The sequence below is a fragment of the Sturnira hondurensis genome, unplaced genomic scaffold (assembly GCF_014824575.4).
Source record: "Sturnira hondurensis isolate 20B ecotype Veracruz unplaced genomic scaffold, ASM1482457v3 Scaffold0004322, whole genome shotgun sequence".
NCBI classification, from domain to species: Eukaryota; Metazoa; Chordata; class Mammalia; order Chiroptera; family Phyllostomidae; genus Sturnira; species Sturnira hondurensis.
The window spans coordinates 3,693,637-3,717,514 of record NW_028076953.1 but is presented as its reverse complement, the minus strand read 5'-3'; the positions used below and the strand labels follow the sequence as shown (position 1 = coordinate 3,717,514).

Here is a 23,878-nt window from a genome sequence, read left to right as displayed (position 1 = left end):
ATTAAAAAAAAGAAAGCTGGGCTAGTAATGTTTAAGGTAATTTTTAGCATCTATATTCTAACTATACATCATATCTACTGGTAAAAATGTTAATATCTTACTCTTTCAATCTGCTTCTCCATTTCTTTATGCTGTTCAAGATGAATTTTCTTTGCCTTTTCAAAAGCTAAACAAATTTTCTCATGCTCTGTATTGATATTGGTTTCTAGACTTCTTATCTTTTCATTCTTTTCCTAGAAATACAAAAACAATTAAGAAGATAACCAAAAGCTAGTTTTAGATAAAAGTACATTAGTAAAGCATTAGTGATAATCTATACTTTTAAAAAAATCCATAGTACTTAATATGCTGAACTTCAAAAATATTTAAATATTTATTGAAAAAGATAAAATGGTCATTTTAAAAATTATATCAAAATGAGAAAATTACACTATTTTAAAATACTGACAATGTAAAAGAACTACTACTATTTCCTTCAACTCTACTGGGATAAAAATGAGAAAATGTAAAAAAAGAAAAAATAGGTAACAGTTGCATATAAGCTTATTAACCTAAAACACACAGATCAACAAAAAGGAAATAAGAAAAGTTTAGTAGAATTTATACTTTCCTATATGGTACATTTTATAATAATGATACTAAGACAAACAGGCTATCACAAATTAAGCCTTAAAGTCATGGTAAATTTGCAGTGAAAAAAAAAAGGGATAGGGTCATTTTTACCATAAGCTCCTGTTCGAGTTCCGCATTTTTTGCAGCAATAGAGGAATAAGCAATTATTTTTTCCTCGAGTTGTTTCTCTAGAGTTAAAATTTGAGAACATTTGTTTGTCATCTGAAAACAAATAGAAATAAATAAAAAATTATTTTTAAAAATTGCTTTAAAAAAGTGACAATTTAGAATAAAAACAAATAGTGGAGGACTGACCAGTGATATGACACAGCTTGTTCCATCCATGTAATACATAAGTAATTTAATTCTGACTCCTTGTCCAAAAAGGATTGCACCCTAACCCAATTCTTAAAAGTGGCCATTAAAAACTAAAATTAATATAATAAAATGTTAACAATAGTTATTTCTGGTACTAGAATTATCAGTGATTTATTTCTTCATTCTCCCTTTCTGTGTTTTCAACAAGATGTGCTCATTTTGTAATTTTAAATTTTTTAATTTACTTTTCCCCTGCTATTTTTAAGAGAGGAAGAGAAACCGATCAGTTGACTCTCATAGGTGCCCTGACCAGGGACCAAACCTGCAACCCAAGCATGCTGACCAGGAATCAAATGGGAGACCTTTCAGTTCGCAGGATGACACCCAAACAACTGAGCCATGCTGATCAGGGCTAATTTCATATTTTTCTTAAAGGTTATTAATTTCAGCACTTGATAATTTTCTATGTAAGCTAACACTGTAATTATATACACTGACTGGTATATTTTGCCATGTATATTGTATACTTTTTTGTCCAAATTTTTGAGGGAAAAATGAAGGTGTGCATTATACATGGGTATAAAGATTACATACCATGGGTATAATAATAGATATAATAATCCTGTGAATAATGCACACAAAAACATGGGTGTGCATTATACCCGGCAAGCATATTATACACAGCAAAACATGGTTAGCTTCTATTCCATTACTTAAGTAAGCTCCTGTGCAACAGGTGTTTTCCTTAGCTATAAACTTTAAGGTTACTCAACTGGTTAGAGCCTCATCCCAATAAGCCAATGTCGGGGTTCAACCCAGGTCAGGGCACATATAAGAATCAACCAATGGCCCTGGCTGGTGTACCTCAGTGGATTGAGTGCGGGCCTGTGAACCAGACGATCGTGGTTCAATCCCCAGTCAGGGCACATGCCTGGGTTGCAGGCCAGTTCCCAGCGGGGGACACACGACAGGCAACCATACATTGATATTTCTCTCGCTCTCTCCTTCCCTCCCCCTCTAAAAATAAATGAATAAAATCTAAAAAAAAAAAAAGAATCAACCAATGAAGGCATAAGTAAGTAGAACAGCAAAATCAACTTTTCTCTCTCTCTCCCTTTCTCTCTCTCTGAAGTCAATTAAGAAACACATATATCTATTAAGAAACACATATATCTATAAAAACAAGATGAGAATTCAGGCATTTAAAATTGTCCCCCTAGATAGCTGAGCCTCTGCTTTGAAGGCTAGGTATAACACACACATGTGACCTGGGTCCACAATTATCTAATGAGGCACCTTGCTCTGTCTTCAGTGGCAACGAAGATCAGATAGTAACAAAACACACATTATTCCCTTTTCAGAATGTAATCTATAGCATACCTGTACTAGATTCACATGCAGTGTTTAAAAATGCAGATTCCTGAGCATTATTTGGTATCTGCTGAATCAAAATTACCAGGGTAGAATCCTGAAATGTGCATGTTTAACAGGCTTCTCAGGTGGGCTAAAATTTGAAATATACTATTACCACTGCTTTTCTTCCAATTGCATAATACATATAACTTTACTTGTATATGTATATTATCTGTATTAAATTTGAAGAAATAATAAAGTACGGCACAGTTTAAGTTCCACTAAATTTAGATCTTTTAGGACCCTACAGTGTATTTTCCTACTTATAACTAATCGGTTAAAATGCAAAGGTTTCCAAATATAAATTTAAAAAAATTTGTAACTACCCTAACCAGTGTGGCTCAGTTGGTTGGGCTTTGTTCTGCAGACCAAGGATCAGGGGTTTGATTCCAGGTGAGGGTACATGCCTGGATTGTGGGTTTGGTCCCCGGTTGGGTGCCTACTAGAGGCAACTAATTGATGTTTCTCTCCCTCTCTCCCTCCCTTCTCCCCTCTCTAAAAAAAACCTTAAAAGAAATTTTTTTAATGTGTAAAACTGGGCTTAAACATACCATTTTTAATAAAACCCTACAACATCTTTTGTGTTGTGTGAAAATTTAGTACATATACACAGTTAATTCAAGCTTACTTCACTTTCAAGTTTGCTAGAGTTTGCAGCTTTCTCTAGCAGTTCTTCTTGAATCAGCTGAAACTGACTAGTTCTGTGGGCCATGTTAACTTTCAAATCAGAATTCTCAGCTTCTATTTGCATCAACTTAGTACGTAGTTCTTCTATTCCAGAAGCAAGTTTTTCCCTTTCTTTTTCGTATTGCTTGTTAACAGTAGAATGATTTTGCTCTTTTATACTTTCTGCTAGTAAAAATAAAGGAAAATTGTTCTATATAAACTTCAAGAAAAAATTCTATTACAATGTTAACAGACTTCATCATAAAGTTTAGTTTCTGAATTAAAGAACAGTACAGGGAATAGAGAATGAGATATGTATTAAGGTAAGTATAATGAAGGAACATGGAAAGGAAGGTCCTTTCTACATTGAATATATAAAGAGGTTGAATAAGTTCTTCTGAACCACTCACTTTTCTAGACTATTCCTTCAAACTAGAAAAACTATTCCTTTGTAACAGAAAGAGTCCTTCCCAACCCTTAAAAATCCCCTATTTTAGACTTCTGGCCAAGATGGAGGTGTAGGTGGAAACACTGTGCCTCCTCGCACAACCAAGTTTAAAGACAATGCAGATTTAGTAACAAAAACGCAACCAAAGCAGAGAGAAAATTGAACTGTACGGAAGTCTGACAACAACAAACCATTCAGCCAGATCAGTAAGAGGGGTGGAGTCAGTTGCTGGCAGAGAGGGGTCACAGCACGAAAAAGCTGCTGGACGGAACCAGGCATGAAGGCTGCAGTTGGCAGATCCCAGGCGTAAGGTGGCAACGGGTAGACCCAGTGAGGGTGCAAGGTGGCTGGCTGATGTGGTCACACATTCACACTCAGATAAACCAGGCGAAGGAGTGAGCAGTGAGACAGACCGCACAAACCAGGGCCCCAGCGACTGGAATTAAAGCCTAAAAGTACCAACTGGTAAAACTTTTGGGGGTCAAGGTGCCGGGAGAGGCTCCCAGGCTCACAGGAGAGTTCAGTGGTGAGACCCACAGGGTCCTGGAGGGTGCACAAGCCCACACACCCAGGAACCAGCACCAGAAGGGCCCAATTTGCTTGCAGGAAGCAGCAGAGGGGACCAAAATCTGAGAGAGAGCTGAACAAACGCCATTGCTCCTCTCTGACCCCACACCCACATATAGCGTCACAACCCAGTGACTGGGTAGCCCTGCCCTGGTGAACACCTAAGGCTCCACCCCTCATATGTAACAGGTGCCAACAGACCAAAACATTATGGCTCAGGAAGAACAGCTCAAAGCCCCAGAGCCAATACTTCTAACTGACAAAGAGATAGCCAACCTATCAGATGCATAGTTCAAAACATTGGTGATCAGGATGCTCACAGAACTGGTTGATTTTAGTCACAAATTAGAGGAACATATGAAGGCTAAACTAATTGAAATGAAGGGAAATGCACAGGAAACCAATAGTGGTGGAAAGGAAACTGGGACTCAAATCCAGGGAGTGGACCAGAAGGAAGAACAAAACATCCAACCAGAAAAGAATGAAGAAACAAGAATTCAAAAAATGAGGAGAGGCTTAGGAACCTCCAGGACATCTTTAAACATTNGACAGATAAAGTGCTTCTCAGATAAGATCCAATTCAAGGAGTTCATCATCACCAAGCCCTTATTATATGAAAAGTTAAAGGGACTTACCTATGAAAAAGAAGATAAAAAGGATGAACAGTGAAAGGACAGCAAACTCACAGTTATTAACAACCACACCTAAATCAAAAGCAAACTAAGAGGACAGCTAGATCAGGAGCAGAACCATAGAAATGAAGAACACATGGAGGGTTAGCAACAGGGGAGTGGGAGGAGGAGGAAGGGGAGAAGGTACAGAGAATAAGTAGCATAGACAGTAGGTAGAAAATAGACAGGGGGGAGGGCAAGAACAGTAGGGGAAATACAGAATCTAAAGAACTTGTGACACATAGACATAAACTAAAGGGGGGGAATGGGGAGGAGGGGATGTGCAGGGTGGAGGGGAACGAAGGAGGAGGAAATGGGACAGCTGTAATGACATAATCAATAAAATATATTTTTAAAAAAGAATTTTGAAATAATTTTCACTGACTCATCAACCCATAACTTGTAATTAACCTGTTTGATAACAGAAAACGAACAGCTGGTCATCCATTTATTTTTTTTAAAAAACTATCTTGAAGAACTCTCATCACAATTTATTTTAAAAATTCAAGAAAATATACTCACCTACGTGACTACCTTTTAGTTTCACGGGTTCTGTTTCTAAACTGTTTAATTTGCCACTTTCTTTGTTGTCATTATGAGAAATAAGACTCTGAGATAACTGATTTGCAGTCAGATTTGCCTGAAGCTTTTGAATTTCCGCCTCTTTTATTGCAAGCTTAATCCTAGCACAGAGAAAAGAAGTAAAAAAATATAAAGTGGTAAAAAATTTAAAATTCAACTATTGGGTAGGATATGCAAACTCTTTTATGTCATTGATTGGACTGTACACTGGTTCGGCTACTTTAAAAATTTGGTAATAACCTAGTAAAATTAAAAACGTACACACCCCATTACCCAGATTTTGACTTTTAGGAATATACACTAGAGAAACCTGCCAATATTGTAGTTAACATGTAAAATATGTATTTTACAGCACTGTTTATAACAGATGGAAAAGAGAAACACGATAAAAATCAATAAAGGAATAGATAAATTGTGACATAGTTATAGGATAGACTCTTACACAGTTATGAAAATTAAACTAACAAAGAAACAAACTGTGACAAAGTTCTAGGATATACTCATATATCTATAAAAACTAAACTAACCACACTAATCCATATGTTAATCAATCACTCTACTTACTTTAACATGAATTTTAAAATGATGCTGAGTGACAAAACAAACTTACAGACAATATGAACATATAGGATATGAGTACAAACATATAGAATTTTGTGAGTACAAACATATACAAATGAATTGAAGAATATGTATCCAGTTCAGGGTGGTGGACACTAAGGAGAAGAATAGGACTAGTGGTAAGAATCAACATACATCATCTATTCTGTAATGTTTTACTTTTTATTTAAAGAAACAGATTTGAAACAAATATCACAAAACATTAAGAATCGATTCTTAGTTGTGAAAACACAGATATTTGTTAAAATACTCTCTAGATTTTTATATAGTTTTTAATATTTAATTAAAGATCTTACTTTAATTACCAAATTTTTAAAACACTGTATTTGCTACAACTTCAGAACCTGAAAACCATACCTTAATTCCGAAATCATCATTTTATTTGCCTCACAACAGCCAATGTAATTGTCTTCCTTGTTTGGCAAACTACTCATCTGATGCTTAGAAAGAGATGATTTATAACCAAACATGTTTCTTTTTAACTGTAAGTTTAAAAGCAAACATAATTTATAATATTTAGGATGCATTTTTTTATTTAAAACTCCAAGTCTGAAAAATTGTTTGAATTTAATACAAACAACCTAAATGTCCATCAATAAGAGACTGCATAAATATATTATGAAATAGTAAGATAATGGGAAAACTACAATAGTTAAGTAAACCTGCATTACTTAAATCATTAGGGAGACAACACATAACATAAAACTCGGCGAAAAATAACAATGGCACAAGTATTACTTTTAAAAATGCACTAAATTATATATATGTTTTCTAAATGTATATGTATTGGCAATATTTCAAATATGGAAAAGAAGTGTACACATAATTTCAGAAGAGTCACTACCTCTGAAGAGAGAGGGAGAAAACTGGATCTGATAGGTATATAAAGAGGCTTCACTTACTCGTAAAATTTTATCCTAAAATATTCTGAAGTAGATATCACAAAATGTTATCCAGACTTAGCAAATTCTATGCTACATTGGTCTCTGTGCTTGAATAATACAGAATTTTTAAATTAGTTGTTAAAAGGGGCAAGGAAGCACTTAAGATATGGTTTAAATATAATGACCACTATCTTCAAACTATAACCAAAGCACACTCTCTAGAAATGAAAAAAACTCACATTTCCAAACCATGTTATTCTTAGCACTGCATGAAACATAGGATCAAGCATATATGACCACACCACCTTCAGAATCACATATCAAGTAATTCTTGATACTGAGTAAAATGAAAACATCAATTTAAAATGAATGCTATCTGCATGTGATTACTATCAAATTCAAATGCAAATCTGTGCATTAAAAATATAAGCAAATAATCAATAATCAGCATCCTAGAAAAGTAGATATAGCAAAGGGCTGGAACCAAGAATCACCAGTTTAATTCTGCTACAAGTTATTCACTTCCTTGGGTCTACATTTCTTCACCAATAAAACGATGGTATTGAGTCAAATGATTTCTAAGGTCCCTCTCAGATTTATAATCCCATAACAGTTTAAAATTGGTAATCCATACATATGTAAAACCAATCACAACACATTTATCTGTTGCTTTCTCTTGATCTCACCTTTATTTTACACCTATCGGAAACAAATTTCTGATGCAGGTATAATTACCTCCTTCCTAATCTCACTTATAAATATGATCATATATGCATATAACTCAAAGAGAAAAAGTGGCTAGCTACACCTAAAAACATTTTAATGTTCTTTACCATAAGTGTGTGAAAAGTTGCTCAACATTATTAGTAATTAAGGAAATACAAATTAAAACCACAATGTGATACCACTTCATATACACCAAGATGGACAAAATCAAAAAGACAATAACAAATGTTGGCAACGATGTGGAGAAACAGATGTGTATTGTTGGTAAGGATGTAAAATTGGGCAGCCACACTGAAAAACATTTTGGCACAAAATTCCTGTATGACCCAGCAAGTCTATTTCAACTCAAGAGAAATGAAAGCACATCCACACAAAGACTTATATGCAAATGTTCATTGCAGTGTTATTCATAATAATCCAAAAGTAGAAACAATTCAAATGTCCATCTATTAGTGAATAAATAAAATGTGGTATATCTACACAATGAAAAAGCCAACAATAAAAGAAATGAAATAAACTGATATATGTCACAAAGAACAATACTCAAAAGCATTAAGAATGTGAATGACAAGATGCAAAATAGCATATACTGTAGAATTTAATTTATGTGCAATGTCAAATAAAGACAAATGTCTAGATGCAGAAAGTAGATTAATGGTTCCCTCACAGCGAAGGTGGGTACAGAAACTAATTATAAATGGACACATTTATAATTGTTTCATCTGGGGATGAAACAAATGTTTGATAACTGGATTGTGGTCACTGTTCTAAAACTTGTAAATTTACTAAAAATCATTGAACAGTACACTTAAAATGGGTAAATTTTGTGGTACATAGATGTTACTTCAATACGGCTGTTTTTTTTTAATTGTGTGCCATTCTTATATATAACATCTGAGAGACTGAGAAAGGTTGAAACACCAGAAAGTTAAGCACACAAAAAAGCAGAGGGATTAGATAGAATTAGAAAAGAAATTGATGACTGAAAGTACAAAGATGTAAGAAAAAAGGGTAAAACAACCACAAAACGATGGTCTCTTATAAAGCATGTCAGTAACACTTTCCTTTTCACACATACTTACTGGTAACTGGGACATAATTTTATCCAAACGTCTTAGTTCCACCCTTGAACTTTCTATTTCTTGCTGACATACATCCAGTCGCTCATTCTGTGTTGCAATACGAACCTTTAATTCTCGGTTTTCATTCATTAGAGAAAAATTTTCTCGAAGTATTTTGTCCTTGTCCTCTAAATCACTCTCTAGCTTCAAAATAATTTGTCTAGATTCAGTTAGTTGTGCCATGACTTCTGAATTTTTCACCGCCATGATTCTTAATTTTTCTTTTCCATTGTTATTCTCTTCTTTTAACTGCCTATGAAGAAAAAAAGCACAAAAGTGAAAATATGTACTCATTTGCAATAATCATATTTAGTTAATCTCACTTGTAAAACATTTTAAAGTTTAATTCTGAAATAATAATACCTGCTCATATTTGCCATGTGCCTACTTTCTCTGTGCCAGGCACACACAACTTTAGGTAGCTAGCAACTCCCTCTTTATAGATGAAAAAAATGAGGCACAGAAAGCATGGGAGAGCTTATGAAATTTGCCTAGTGTTTCACAATAAGTATTTGGGCAGGATTACCTCACTATCTTAGAAGCATTTCTGTTCCTTTTTTAAAACAGGAGATCTAACTCCAAAGTCCTGACACAACATTTTGCAACATCAAGAAGGTTTTTGATCATATAAAGAAAAATTGTGAAGTACCAGACACAACTCTAAAAGGTAAAGTCTAATCAGCCATTAGCAGATTACTAGGCATTAATATTTTCAAATATATATACCTATAAAAACATGTTAAACATTAGAACAACCCAATCTTTAGAACTATTATTTGTATTTCATCAGTTCCCTTTCTTACATTTTTAAGGTCTGAAGGTGAGAAGGTTGAACTAGGTGATTCTTCATAATTGGAAGAATACATATTTTACTAACTAGCTAATGTGGTCACACTATACGAATATTACGTTGGTGTTAATTTTCCCCTAACAAATGCAAAGCAAAAATGTTGATTACATTACATTTACAAAGATATTAACATCAACATACACCTCACTCATTTAAAATTCTAACTTTATTATACCCAGAAAAATTGTTATGAAGCCTATCTTTCTACATAATTTAAGGCCATAATTACAATATACAAACACTCCATTAGGAAATGTTTCAGTGTTTTTTCTTTGTTTCCACCCCAAAATCCTTTTTCTACAATAGGATACTGTACCTTATTTTCTCTTTCAGAATTTCAAGGTCACTTTTATACAGACCACACTTTTCCTGTAGTCTTTTATTTTCTTTTTCACAGTTAATTAGATTTTTCTCTAATAATTCTTCTTCAGCTTGAACCTAAAACAATAATTTAAGTGGGCACACTAATATTTTCATAGCTTTTAGGTTTTTCAAACTAAAAAGAAGTGATTTTAGAAATTAGCAGAAGAGTGAAATAGGTACTCCACCCATTTAAGTCCCCAACCTTAAAGTAAAGGGAGCAAAGTGAACTTCCTGGGCAGAGTGGGATTCTACTATCTATTCAGAAATGCTTAAGAGCCTATGACACAGCAGCACTAGCAAATAGGGTTCTGACCTCACATGGACAAGGTAAGCAACTCATGCAGGGACTCTATGAAGTTACTAAAGGCTAACCTGTACAAATGTTCCAGAGAAGTAATTTTTGACATTTTAGCCACAAAATGCTGCCAGTGAAATCACAGTCCAAAATTTAAAACAAAAGCCAAGCACCCAGGACAGAACAGTGGGAGGAGAAGACTGGGCAGATCTGCCTCACTTCGCTACCTCTACCCAACTAAAGGGCTCTGCGGAACAGTGCGAAATTGATAATCCTAAGGAGAGGTATGAAAAACTCTTCTCTTATATTTCCCTCTCTTTCCTCTATAAAGTTCTCCCTCTCCTCGAGGATACCCCCCATAAATTATTCTCACTCCCCCTACAGATTATCTTATTAAAAATCCCTTCTATGATATTTCATTCCCACAGGGCACTTCTCCACAGCTTTCAAAACAGTAATATTAATTTCCACTAAAGATTCTGGAATCAAATAGAATCTTGATTTCTTAAATTTTAGTAATAATATTTGTTTTACCATTCTACCTTTCTTTAATCAGAATCATTAACTTCGTCTGTTTCAATTATTATCTCAAGATGGAAGTCTCTCATATTGGTATATGTTCACCAGACCACTCTTCTGAGCTCATGAATATACAATATGTGGCCTTCCTCCAAACAGATTTTATTCTCATGTGGTATTATTTGAAGAAAGTAAACTAATGTAATAGAGCCACTATATTACTATGAAAAATCTGTTTAGGAACCTTCACTTTCAGAGGCAGAAGTGAGCCCCTCTCAGGGTGGTAGGTCCAGGGAGATCAACTGAAGGCTACAGAATCTACTCTGCCTTCATTTTCACTATGGCGAAGGGAACAAATTTCCTGCTTCTATTTCTATAGCTCCAACTTCTGCTCACTCACCCCATCTTTCTCTGTATTTTGTTCCTTTTCTTGCTTCCACTCTTTTCTCTTTTTGGATAAAAATGTTTCTGCTTATTAAAGAAGATTGTGAATATCATCCTTAATTAATATTTAGAAATTCTTTATTCCAATGATTTTATTATGAATGAGATCACAAAAATTACTCCCTGCTTTAATCATAAATATATTCTATTTAAGTCTATATTTTTAGAATATGGACAGTAATACAAAACACTGAATTTGTACAACTGCCCCTTACCTTTTCCAGCTTTTCAGCCACGTTTTCTTTATAATGTTGGAAAGCTTTACTCAGTTCTTCAGCATTATACAGTGCTTCATTCCTTTGCCGCTCAGCTCTAAAATTTAAAAATGAATAACTAATAAAAACAAAGAATGATCTGTGTTTGAATAGTTAAGTTCCAAAGTAATTTATATTTAATTTTAGGGACTAATTAGAAAGAAGCATATTTCTCTGTACTAAAAAAAAAATCAGACTTAAATTATAAAATAAAGAATAAAGATTAGACTATAATAATTTCCTTGCAGCCCTGGCTGGTGTAGCTCAATGGATTGAGCACGGGCCTGCGAACCAAAGGATTGTGGTTTGATTCCCATTCAGGGCACATGCCTGGGTTACAGGCCAGTTCCCAGCAGGGGACTCATGAGAGGCAACTATACATTGATATTTCTCTCCTTCTCTCCTTCCCTTTCCCTTTAAAGATAAGTAATTAAAAAAATTTTAAATAATAAATAATTTCCTTGCTATGTCAGTATAAAAGATAAAACATAACAAAATATATATAAACTTTAAAACACACATACAGTCTTATGTGTTGGCAATATTTTTTCCTCAGTCCTGAAAAGACGGACAAGGGTAGTAGCCTTATATATTAAAAACATTTGGTAAATCCTGTGACCTTTATAAAGGTCAGGTAAATATTAAAAATGGTATTCTAAAAGACAGTAACTGCTACTAATACAAGATATAAAAATTTGAACAACAAAATCCAACCACTACCAAGCACTGTCTTAAGCCCAACCATGCTGTCTCACCTTTTAGCTGACCCTGACCTTTCATCATATAACACTTCTCACACTGAATGGGAGACTACTGGGCTGGAACTTGGTCAATTTCACATCCACATCTAAAACTTTTCTATGTTTAAACCCATTCTCATCAAATCCTTCCCAGTATAAGGGAAGTTTACTGATTCTTCTCTCATCCGAGGTGAATTCCTTTATCTATACTCTGGATCTTAGCTCTTTCCCTTAGGAACTTACTCTATTTGTATCTTCTGTATATTTTCTCTCCTGGCTTACAAAGGCAAGTGAAAGTAACCCTTATTTCCTGAATATGTGGTTCTTAAATTTGGATAGCAGCTGTGCATATTGGAGATGTCTATTTGGTTCCAAAGTTTCAGATAAAAAATAGAAAGAGTTTAAATGATAAGGGATTTATCTGAAAATCTAAGAGAACATATCCTATTCCTAAATTTGCAAAGGTAGAATTCAGAGAACAAAGGATACCTGTATTTCTCACTTAAAGAAACAAAACTCCCATAGATATTGTGCTTTTCCTCTGTAATCCTTCCTTTCCAGCCAAATTTATCCACTTTATACTTATCTGTTCCTCTTCAGCACCAATTTTTAAAAAAAGTCATAACATATTTCAACGACACAGACAGAATGGATATAAAGTTGGATACTTTTAATCCAATTTTAATGAATCTTAACCCTGCTATTTTTGCTTCATGTAGACTTTTTTATTTTAAGCAAATAAAACATTAGACACATTACAGAGTTAAGGTTCCTGTGAATCTTTTCTAAATTCTATTCCCCTGACTTTTTCCACAAAGGTAACCCTAGTAGTACCACTTTTTAAAAAATTACCAAACATGTTATATAATCATATGTTAACTCAAACCCACAAATAGTACCTCATAATTAATCTATTCTAAGAGGCAGATGGCTTTCACATTTTTAACATCTCTAAAATTGATACATATTTTACGATTCATGGTATCTCAGCTTCATGGTGATATTTTCTTCTTAGTAATTACTAAAATAATACTGTACCTTAAACATTTGTGTAATCATTCATTTAATAAAATATCAGTCTTTTTTCATGTTTTTATACTTTCTATAAGTAGCATTACACTGTAACCTACTGCAGATTGCTTTTGCTCAATATCATTCAAGACCTACCCATTTTTACCTATGTGACTACAGTTCTTTTTGAAAAATCTATTATATAATATTTGATGGTATTAAAATGTTATAATTTATCAATTTATCAGTTGACAGACATTGAGGTTTTTTCCAGTAATACAAACAACACTACAGTAAACATCACAGTGCATACCTTCCTGACAATATGTCTGAGAGTTTAAGATAAATAAGTAGGAGCTGAATTGCTAGATATTTTCCAAAAGGTATTTTAAAATTGAAGGAACTATGTAGGTACACCTTCAACTTTATTAAATCTCTTTTAAAAAATTAGTAGAGCAGCTATACTAACTACACTCCCAACCAGAAACGTATGAGGGTTTCTGTTATACCACATCCTCACCTATACTTAGAGAAGTAAAATAATAAAATAATAATTCATTTAAGCCTCCCAACAATCCACAATAAAGATAAATGCCAAAAATAAGGTCCTAAGAAATTAAGTAACTTGTCCAAAGTTTTACAAGTTACGGTGAGTGTACCCTATTTCCAAAAGCTCTTTACTTAATATTTTGCACTTGTACCTCTCGCGTGGAATTCAATCCAATGGACCCTACAGGCACAGTGTCTGAATTTAAATTCTATCTCTACAACTTTCTGTGTAATCTCAACTTCTCTATAATTCAGTTTCCTCATCTGTAAAATGAGGATATTATTTGAAAATCACTAAGCTAATTATCGAATTACAAACTTTTGCCAAACTAACAGTGTGAAATAATTACAGTTTTACAACCTCACTGAAGTTTTGATTTGCAGTTTTGATGATATAGTAAGGCTGAGCAATTTTCTAAGTTTTATTGGCCATCTGGGTTTCCAGTCCTTTACCTGCTTTGTGCCTTTGATCTTTTATTACTGGATTTTCCCCTTTTCTCTTATTGATTTGTTACAGTTCCTTCTCAATCCTGGATACTAATCTTTGTGAATTAGATTATCTGCAAATATTTCCCCAAGTATCTGTCTTGTCCTTTACACTTCCTAAATGATGTGTTTTGCACAACAGAAAGTTTTTAATTTAATGGAGTTAAAATTTGGCAATCTTTTCTTATAATATTTATGTTGTCTGAGTTTCATTTAAATACATTCTTCCCTACCATGAAACATAATGGAAACAATCCCGGACTTCCGCCAAGATGGAGGCGTAGGTGGAAACACTGTGCCTTCTCCCACAACCAAGTCTGAATACAACAAAGGTCTGGAGAACAAAGACACAGCCAAAGAACAGAAAATTGAATTTTGCGGGAGTCCAACTACAACTAACCGTTCAACCAGGACGATAAGAGGGGCGGAGCCAGCAGCGGAGCAGGGTTGGGTAGGACAGATCCCCCAACCTAGGCGCGCAAGTGGCTGGGACCCAGTCAGGGTGTGGGGCAGACTGACCACGGTCGCACATTCCCACACAGTGAGACGGACCACGCAGGCTCCAGGGGGCGAGGGCTGATGGCGGTGGCACACTCACGTGCAGTGGGACGAAACGCATGGGCCCCAGTGACGGTGGCAGCTGCCGCACCTGTGGGGGAAGGCAGCAGACGGGACACCATTGCTCCTCTTTGACCCCACCCGCACATATAGCACCACAACCCAGCGACTGAGTTGCCCTGCTTTGGTGAACACCTAGGGCTCCGATCCTGCTATGTAACAGGCACAAACAGCCCAAAAGATGGCGCAAGAAGAACTCAAAGTCCCAGAGCTGATAACTCTCAGCGACCGAGAAATTGCCAGCCTCTCAGAAGCACAATTCAAGACACTGTTTATCAGAATGCTAACAGAACTGGTTGATTATAGTCACAAATTAGAGGAACATATGAAGGCTAAATTAATTGAAATGAAGGGAAATGCACAGGAAACCAATAGCGATGGAAAGGAAACTGGGACTCAAATCAATGGAATGGACCAGAAGGAAGAACGAAACATCCAACCAGAAAGGAATGAAGAAATGAGAATTCAAAAAAATGAGGAGAGGCTTAGGAACCTCCAGGACATCTTCAAACGTTCCAACATCCGGATTATAGGGGTACCAGAAGGGGAAGAGGAACAGCAACAAGTGGAAAACTTATTTGAACAAATAATAAAGGAGAACTTCCCCAGTCTGGCAAAGGAAATAGACTTCCAGGAGATCCAGGAAGCTTAAAGAGTCCCAAAGAAGTTGGACCCAAGAAGGAACACAGGAAGGCACATCATAATTACATTGGCCAAGACTAAAATGAAGGAGAGAATCCTAGAAGCAGCAAGAGATAAGGGGACAGTCACCTACAAGGGAGTACCCATCAGACTGTCAGCTGATTTCTCAAAAGAGACCTTACAGGCAAGAAGGGGCTGGAAAGAAGTATTCCAAGTCATGAAATCCAAAGACCTACAGCCAAGATTGCTTTATCCAGCAAAGCTTTCATTTAGAATGGAAGGACAGATAAAGTGCTTCTCAGATAAGGTCAAGTTCAAGGAGTTCATCATCACCAAGCCCTTATTATACGAAATGCTAAAGGGACTTATATAAGAAAAAGAAGATGAAAAATATGAACAGTGAAAGAACAGCAAACTCACAGTTATTAACAACCACACCTAAATCAAAAGCAAACTAAGAGAACAGCTATATCAGGAGTGGAACCATAGAAATGAAGAACACATGGAGGGTTAGCAACAGGGGAGTGGGAGGAAGAGAAGGGGAGAGAAGGTACAGAGAATAAGTAGCATAGAAGGTAGGTAGAAAATAGACAGGGGTGGGGCAAGAATAGTATGGGAAATACAGAATCTAAAGAACTTGAGACACCGGGACATAAACTAAAAGGGGGGAATGGGGAGGAGGAGATGTGCAGGGTGGAGGGGAACGAAGGAGGAGGAAATGGGACAGCTGTAATGACATAATCAATAAAATATATTTAAAAAAAGAAAGAAACAATCCCCCTATATTTTTTCTGAAAGTTTTACTTTTCACAACTGGGTTTTTAATCCATCTGGAATACTTTTAAATGTGCAGGTATAGTATGAGGCAGGAATCTAATTTAATTTTTAAAATCAATCCTCCCAGCATCATTTTTTGAACTTTTTGTTCTAAAATGTTCAAATTGGTATACCCTGAATGTAGATTCACCAATTTTTCACAGCTTGCCACACTGCTTTGTCTCTCACTAGGTGGGTTTTTTTGTTTTTTTTTGTTTGTTTGTTTTTTGCACAGAACTATACTCTAGAATAATTACTAACCTTCACCTCTAAAAAAACTCTAGCATGTATCTCCTCAGATCATGGACACTGCCTCATATAACTATAACACAACTATCAAATTCAAGAAATCTACAATTGATATAACACTGCCTTAGCCGTGAGGCTCAATTGTTGGAGCATCGTCCCATACACCTGAAGGTTACAAGTTCGATTCCTGGTCAGTGCACACACCTAGATTGTGGGGTCAATTCCCAATTGAGGCACATACGAGAGGCAACCAATCAATGTTTCTCATATCCATGTTTCTCTCCCTCTCTGTCTCCCTTCCTGTCTCTCTAAAATCAAACATATCCTTGGGTGAGGATTTAAAAACATAAATAAGTAATAAAATTGATATACTATTATCTAATTACACTTCATATACATTTCATCAATTATTCCAATGTTTTTTATAGAATTGTTTTCTTCTGATCCAGAATCACACACTGTTTTTAGTTATCAAGTTTCTTTAGTCTCTTTAATTTGGAACATATATATACATTCATTAATCAAGATTATTATCATTCACTTCTTCAGCTTGTTACTTTTTTGTTTATTCCAATAATTCCTAGAAAATGTGTAATGCTCTGTATAAGATTTGTTTTCTACTTACATTTTGTCATTTTCTTTATATATACTGTGACTAGATTATTAGATACATGTAAGTTTAGAATTTTATGGCTTCCTCCTTGTTACTTAAACATATATGTATTATATCAGTTACTCTTAATTCTAGTAATGCTTATTGTACTTAAATTTATTCTGAGTGATATTAAGTAGCTATATATACTTGAGACTATTTGCTTGAAATATATCTTTCCAACCCTCTGCTTTCAACTTTTATGTGTCCTTATGATTTAGGTTATGTCTCATGTAAATAGCATAAAGCTAAGCAACCTCTGCCTTTATCGTGGCTTTTTAATCCATTATGATGAATCTTCTGTACCCCCAAAAAATACTTTTGCAAAGGTTTCAATCTTTCAATTTCAGAATGTCAATATTCATTCTAGCTCTTCAAAAACTCCAGAAGTCTCCATGTCACACCTCTACCTCAAAACCTTAATTGCCTATTTATGCTTTCCAGGTTAAATTACAAATCTTTCAGCATAACACAAAAAGCTATTTACAGTCTGGACCAAGCCTGACTTTCTTGCCTTATATTCTATTACAACTATCCATTTGTAAGTACATAAAACTCCTTAGTGTTCTTCGGCAATGATACTCTTTTATATTTCTATGCCTTTGCATATGCTGTCCAGACCGTGTCCATGCCCACTTACCGTGTGAAAGCAAAGTCAATAGTCAATACTTTCCCCTAAAAACCACCTTATTTAAGCTTTACAGAGACTGCCTTTGTATACTTTCATGAATTATTATCTTACTATTTTAAATAACTATGTGCAAAAAGCTTATATGAATAAATCTGAATTTCAGAATATTTAACTATATATTCAATAGTTTACACTTACAAAAAGTACATTTGTTAATGTTTATTATTTAAGAAGTACCTGACTTTAATCCTTATAACAAGTCAATAACATCTTTTTTTCCACTGGTATTCTTTTTTTTTAGTATATTTTATTAATTATGTTATTACAGTTGTCCCAATTTTTCTTTTTTTGTTCTTGTCCATCTGGCATCCTCCTTCCCTCCAGCAATCTCCCTGGCTTGGTTCGTGTCGATGCTCATGAATGTAAATTCATAAACTTCACAAATTCCTGTACTATTCTTAACATTCCCCTATTTTGTACCTACCAATTATGCTTTTTAATCCCTGTACCTTTTCCTCCATTTTCCCTCTTCCCCCTCTTTAACATCTCATGTAATAATAGCCTGGTGATGATGAACTCCTTTAGCTTCACCTTGTCTGGGAAGCACGTTATCTGTCCTTCCACTCTAAGTGATAGCTTTGCTGGACAGAGTAGTCTTGGATGTAGGTCCTTGCTTTTCATCACTTTGAATACTTCTTGCCTGCAAAGTTTCTTTTGAGAAATCAGCTGAGAGTCTTATGGGAACTCCTTTGTAGGTAAATCTGCTTTTCTTTCCTGCTTTTAAGATTGTCTCTCTAACATTTGGCAATTTCATTATGATGTGTGTTAGTGTGGTCCTTTGGGTCCAACTTTCTTGGCACTCTGTGCTTCCTGGACTTTTATGTCTATTTCCTTTGCCAAATTAGGGAAGTTTTCTTTCATTATTATTTCAAATAAGTTTTCAATTTCTTGCTCTTCCTCTTCTCCTTCTGCATCCCTATGATTTTGATGTTGGCATGTTTGGAGATGTCCCAGAGTCTTCTTCCACTATCCTCCTTTCTTAAATTCTTGTTTTTCTTTTCTATTATGGATGAATGTTTATTTCTTCCTTATGTTCCAAATCTTTGATTTGAATCCTGGCTTCCTTCCCTTCACTCTTGGTTCCCTATGGATTTTTCTTTATTTTACTTAGTGTAACCTTTATTTATGTTGTTTCTGTACTCAATGAGTACTTTGAGCATTCTGATTACCAGTGTTTTGAACTCTGCACCTGATAGGTTGGCTATCTCCATCTCATTTAGTACTTTTTCTGGGATTTTGTTTTGTTTTTTCATTTGGGCCATATTTCTTGTCTCCTCAATTTGGCAGCCTCCCTGTGTTTGTTTCTGTGTATTAGGTGGAACTGTTTTGACTCTCTGCTTTAGTAGCATGGCCTACTGTAAAAAAAAGACTCTGTAAATTGTGTGTGGAAGAGCCAGGCTAGGCAACCCACTTCACCACTTTGTGGTTCTATATGGAAGGAGAACTTGGAGAGGGGATTGTGCCGCTGCCTGGCTTCTAGAGATGAGGCTGGCACTCATCCTGTTTCCAGTCACTTCACCCACTCCCTGTATCCGACTGGTACTTTTCCAGCTGTTGCCTTGGTGTTGAATCCCAGAGTGTGTGAGTTTGCGAATGTTTCAAGACGGTGCAGGCCTTTTATGTGGAGTTTCATGAAAATCCAGCAGTTTCTTCCCCCTCCCAAACCCCGCTCATTTTTATAGCCAGAAGTTGTGGGAATTTACCCTCCTGGCACTGGAACCCTGGGCTGTACAGTCTGGTCTGGGGCTAGGATCACTCGCTCCCGAGGTATCCCTTCCGATTTTTACTCACTACATACAAATGCAGGACTACACGTGCCCGTTCCACTGCCACTGCCATCTCTCCACACCACGCTGTATCTCCTCACCTCTCTGTCCAGTCTCTGAGTCTCTGCCCCTCCTATCCATCTAGAAGAATGTGGCTTCTTTAAATCCTTGGTTGTCGGACTTCCATACAGTTCAATCTTCTGACAGTTTTGGGTATTATTTGTTTTGAGATTTAGTTGTAATTCTTTTCATGGTTGCCCAGGGAGGTGAAGCGTTTTCTACCTACATCTTGACTGGAAGTTGTTCACTAGTCAAGACAATATCATTGTGATTTAACAGATAAGCAAAATGAAATTCAGGAAGGTTAGATCATTTGCCCATGGTAACACAGTCACTGAGAAGTAAAATCTGGCTATTTGACTTTAAATCCTAATTATTAACCACTAAGTAATACTACCTACCAATAATATATTGTAACTGGAAATAGAATAACCAAATGCTGATAAAATAATATTTTTCTAAACCCATCTTAATGAAAAATGATTTACAGATGATTTGTAAAAGGTTTTTAGAAGTTTACGCACAAATGCAAACAAACATTTAACTTATTTATGACAACTTTTCAAAATATATTCTTTGTAGTCTTATTTATATCATAATATACATTTTAAAGTATTTTTATTATAAAATATAATACAGACTATGATTTTACTCCATGTAAAAGCTGTTATAATCATATTATCATATTGTAAGGACTCACTAATATAAACTAAAACATTTCAAATATTATTTTAAAAGTTAGTTGACATTCACAATTAGTGGTTCCTAGGTCCGGCTACCTGAAAAACTTTATCTTAAGATATGGTTTAAATAAAATATATATTTTTACATTACTTATATATTCCCCAAGGAAGACCCAAAGACATTTTCTCATGAATTTTATGGAAGTCATGAAACATAATTTCAGAAATAAGTATCATTACACTGATATATCAGACTACTAGGAATTCATCCCAACCAAGAATGCCAATAACATAAAATCCACACATGCACATTTTAATGGAAAATAAAAATCAAAATGAATGAAAAAGAAAATCAAGTCATTCTACTGCCAAATTTCTGCAAATTTTTCACTTCAAAACTTAGCTAGAATTTTAAACAGGTAATATCACTTACCTGTTAAAAATTACCTTTTATCACTTACCAAAAAAATTACTTCCTTTAAAAACACATACCTCTTTCCTTGTTTACTTTGTTCAAGTAAGTCCACTTTCAACTTTATACATTCCTCTTGGGACTTCTGCAAACTCTGTTCCTTTTCAATCACCATTTTCTGACTCTGTTCCAATTTATCTTCTGCCTCTCTATAAAATAAATGATATTTTCTAAAGACTATTACAGAGATTATGCCAGTATGCAAAAATAGTTCAGTATTAGGAATTCTGTTAGTTTAAACCACTAAGTTAAGAGAAATGAATATTTACTTAGAGAAAAAAGGCATACTTATCATTTACCAGCTAAGTTTTTAATAAGGAATAAAAGAGTACTTCTATCAAATTATAAATATATAGCTTATATTTCATGGTCAGAGACTAAAAGCATTATGATATAGTTTAGGGTCTAAGTTAGAATGACTGTTACCACCACTATATCCAATGATTTTTTGACAGTTGTAAAAAAGCAAAAATGAAAATGTAATAAACATAAATATATGAAAAAGACAAAACATTCTTTTTTTGCTGATATCATTAGCTACCTGGAAAATCCAAGAAAATCAAATGAAAAATTATTTAGATAATAAAAGTATGACAAATAGTCTAATTACAAAACAATTATATTACAGAAAAGCAGTAGCCTTCCCATATACTATTAATGAACAAAAGAAGAACAAATTCACAACCAAAAATATAGAATACCTAGTACTAAACATAAAATATGTATCACAAAGAAAAATTGCAAAATTCTGATGGCCATGAAAGACAACTTTAGTGTATACCTGAATCATCTATAGGACTTGTTAAAACATAAGATTTCTCCCTGACCAGTATGGCTCAGTTGGTCCCACAAAGCAAAAGGTTGCTGGTTCAATTTCCAGGCAGAGCACACACTAGGTTGCAGATGCAATCCCCACCCTGCTCCCCCATTTCAGGGCCAGTGTGAAAGGTAGCCAATCAAGGTTTCTCATATCAGTGTTTCTCTCCCTCTCTTTCTCCCTCCCTTTCCCTCTCTCTAAAAATAAGTAAATAAAATCCTTTAAAAAAACATAAGGTTTCTGGGTCCCACTTCTCATAGTTTATGATTCAGTAAGTATTCAACAGGATCTAAGATCTGCATTTCTAACAAGTTCCTAAATGATGCTAATATTGCTGGTCCCAGAACTACACTTTGAGAGTCACTAAAACAGAGTAAAGTACTATTTAGTATGTATGTATTTCTCATTTCAAAGCAAAACAAGACAAATTATATATTGTCTTATTCCTTGCATTTTATTTCTTGAACTCCCATTGAAGTACTGGGTATATAATACTATGTAGGACAAGAAATGAACTAGTTCATATTTAATAAAAACATATAAATAAGTATCTCAACTTAGATTTACTTTTTTTAGTCCTCATATGCTGCATGCATCCTGTAACCAAGAAGTGTTATGATAGACTGAACTCATTGAAAACACTAGCCCTGGCTGGTGTGGCTCAGCGGATGAGAGCTGGCCTGCGAACCAAAGAGATGCCAGTTTGATTCCCAGTCAGGGCACATGCCTGGGTTGTAGGCCAGGCCCCCAGTTGCCGGTGCTCAAGAGGCAACCACACATTGATGTTTCTCTTCCTCTCTCCCTCCCTTTCTCTATAAATAAATAAGTAAGCAAGTAAACAAATAAATAAATAAATAAATAAAATATTTTTCAAAAAAGAAATTGTTCCAATAGCCCACTATAGATTTATTGGGGCACAGAACAAGATGTAACAAGATACATCAAAAGGCAGAAGAAATAAAAACTTTAAAGCTATAAAAATTATACTTACCTCAAAACTTTATCTTGGGCTGAAACTTCTGCTTCCAAATTTATAATGTGTTCTTCTAAGATTGGAATATTGGCTGCCTGTTGTTGTGCAGATTCAAGCATAGATACCTAAAACAAATAAGACAGTCTATATGGTGGAACTGGGTGGTCTTTCTGCCTCTTCTTTTTTCTATTTTTAAACTTTTCCCTTTTTTTAAGAAGTTTTCGCCCTGGCTGGTGTAGCTCAGTGGGTTGAGCATGGGCCTTCGAACCAAAGGATTGCGGTTCAATTCCCAGTCAGGGCACATGCCTGGGTTGCAGGTCAGTTCCCAACGGGGGACTCGTGAGAGGCAACCATACATTGATATTTCTCTCCTTCTCTCGTTCCCTTCCCCTCTAAAGATAAATAAATAAAATCTTTAAAAAAAAGTTTTCAACAAATATTATTTTTTAAAAAAAGATAAATGCCTTATTTCCTTTATATAATAAAATCACACAAATTGGTAATCTTAAGATTTTAAGTTCTGACTTACATAAATACACAGATGATACAAGTTTCCCTGAATCATTTTCAGATACTAAATTCATATAAAATTGATTCCATAACATACTGATACTGTATTATCATAACAACTATACATTACACATTAAACCAACACAAGGAATATTTTTACAATTATTAAGTCTTTATATGATTATACTGATTTTCTGTTGGCATAGTCACCACTTTAAGAAACATACTTTTGCTCTTGACTGTGTTAATTCAAAGTGGACAGATTCTATTTTAGTCATTAAAGAATGATTTTGTGACACCAAACAGGCATTCTGTTGCCTAAGTTTATTAAGTTTCTCTCGAAGACTTTTGATCTCCTGATCCATGGGGGTAGACGATGAAAAAAATATCTGAAAAATGCAAAAGGTCAATTTTGATTAGTTCATTAAGCATTTATATATAATTAATGGAAAGTGATGAATAATCATCTATAAAATAAGTAGTTCAAAAAATGAGTTAAGATATTTAGTGAGAATTGGTGAGAAGATGTGGAAAAATCAGCATTTTCTCCACCACTGCTGGTGGACATGTACATAAATAAGCACAGCTTGGAATTTTGGGAAAGTTCTTAGTATTGCCCAGTGAGCTAAACATGCTGAGACTCAATGGTTTTACATCTAGGTAAAAATCTGACAGAAATTTTTTTATTTTTGCACCTGAAGAAATAAAAATATTTATACCTACACTGTTCATAAGAGACAATTAATAGAAACAACCTAAATGTCCATCAACAATAAAATAAATATTAGA

At 34.8% G+C, this 23,878-nt stretch overlaps 1 protein-coding gene across 3 annotated transcripts in view; it reads right to left on the bottom strand.

Moving 5' to 3' along the window:
* Positions 1–23,878, bottom strand: part of CCDC18 (coiled-coil domain containing 18) — a 109,479-nt gene that overhangs the window by 74,941 nt on the left and 10,660 nt on the right. For 2 of the 3 annotated variants that reach the window (XM_037045507.1, XM_037045509.1), the window contains 11 exons: positions 23,317–23,478; positions 22,598–22,704; positions 20,810–20,938; positions 11,316–11,412; positions 9,796–9,917; positions 8,591–8,882; positions 6,256–6,380; positions 5,218–5,378; positions 2,972–3,195; positions 724–834; positions 102–233 (listed from right to left, as the gene is read on the bottom strand). In XM_037045507.1, the coding sequence (XP_036901402.1) occupies positions 102–233; positions 724–834; positions 2,972–3,195; positions 5,218–5,378; positions 6,256–6,380; positions 8,591–8,882; positions 9,796–9,917; positions 11,316–11,412; positions 20,810–20,938; positions 22,598–22,704; positions 23,317–23,478 (1,662 nt within the window). The remainder of the gene's footprint in view (positions 1–101; positions 234–723; positions 835–2,971; positions 3,196–5,217; positions 5,379–6,255; positions 6,381–8,590; positions 8,883–9,795; positions 9,918–11,315; positions 11,413–20,809; positions 20,939–22,597; positions 22,705–23,316; positions 23,479–23,878) is intronic. The other variant, XM_037045508.1, reaches the window with a different exon arrangement.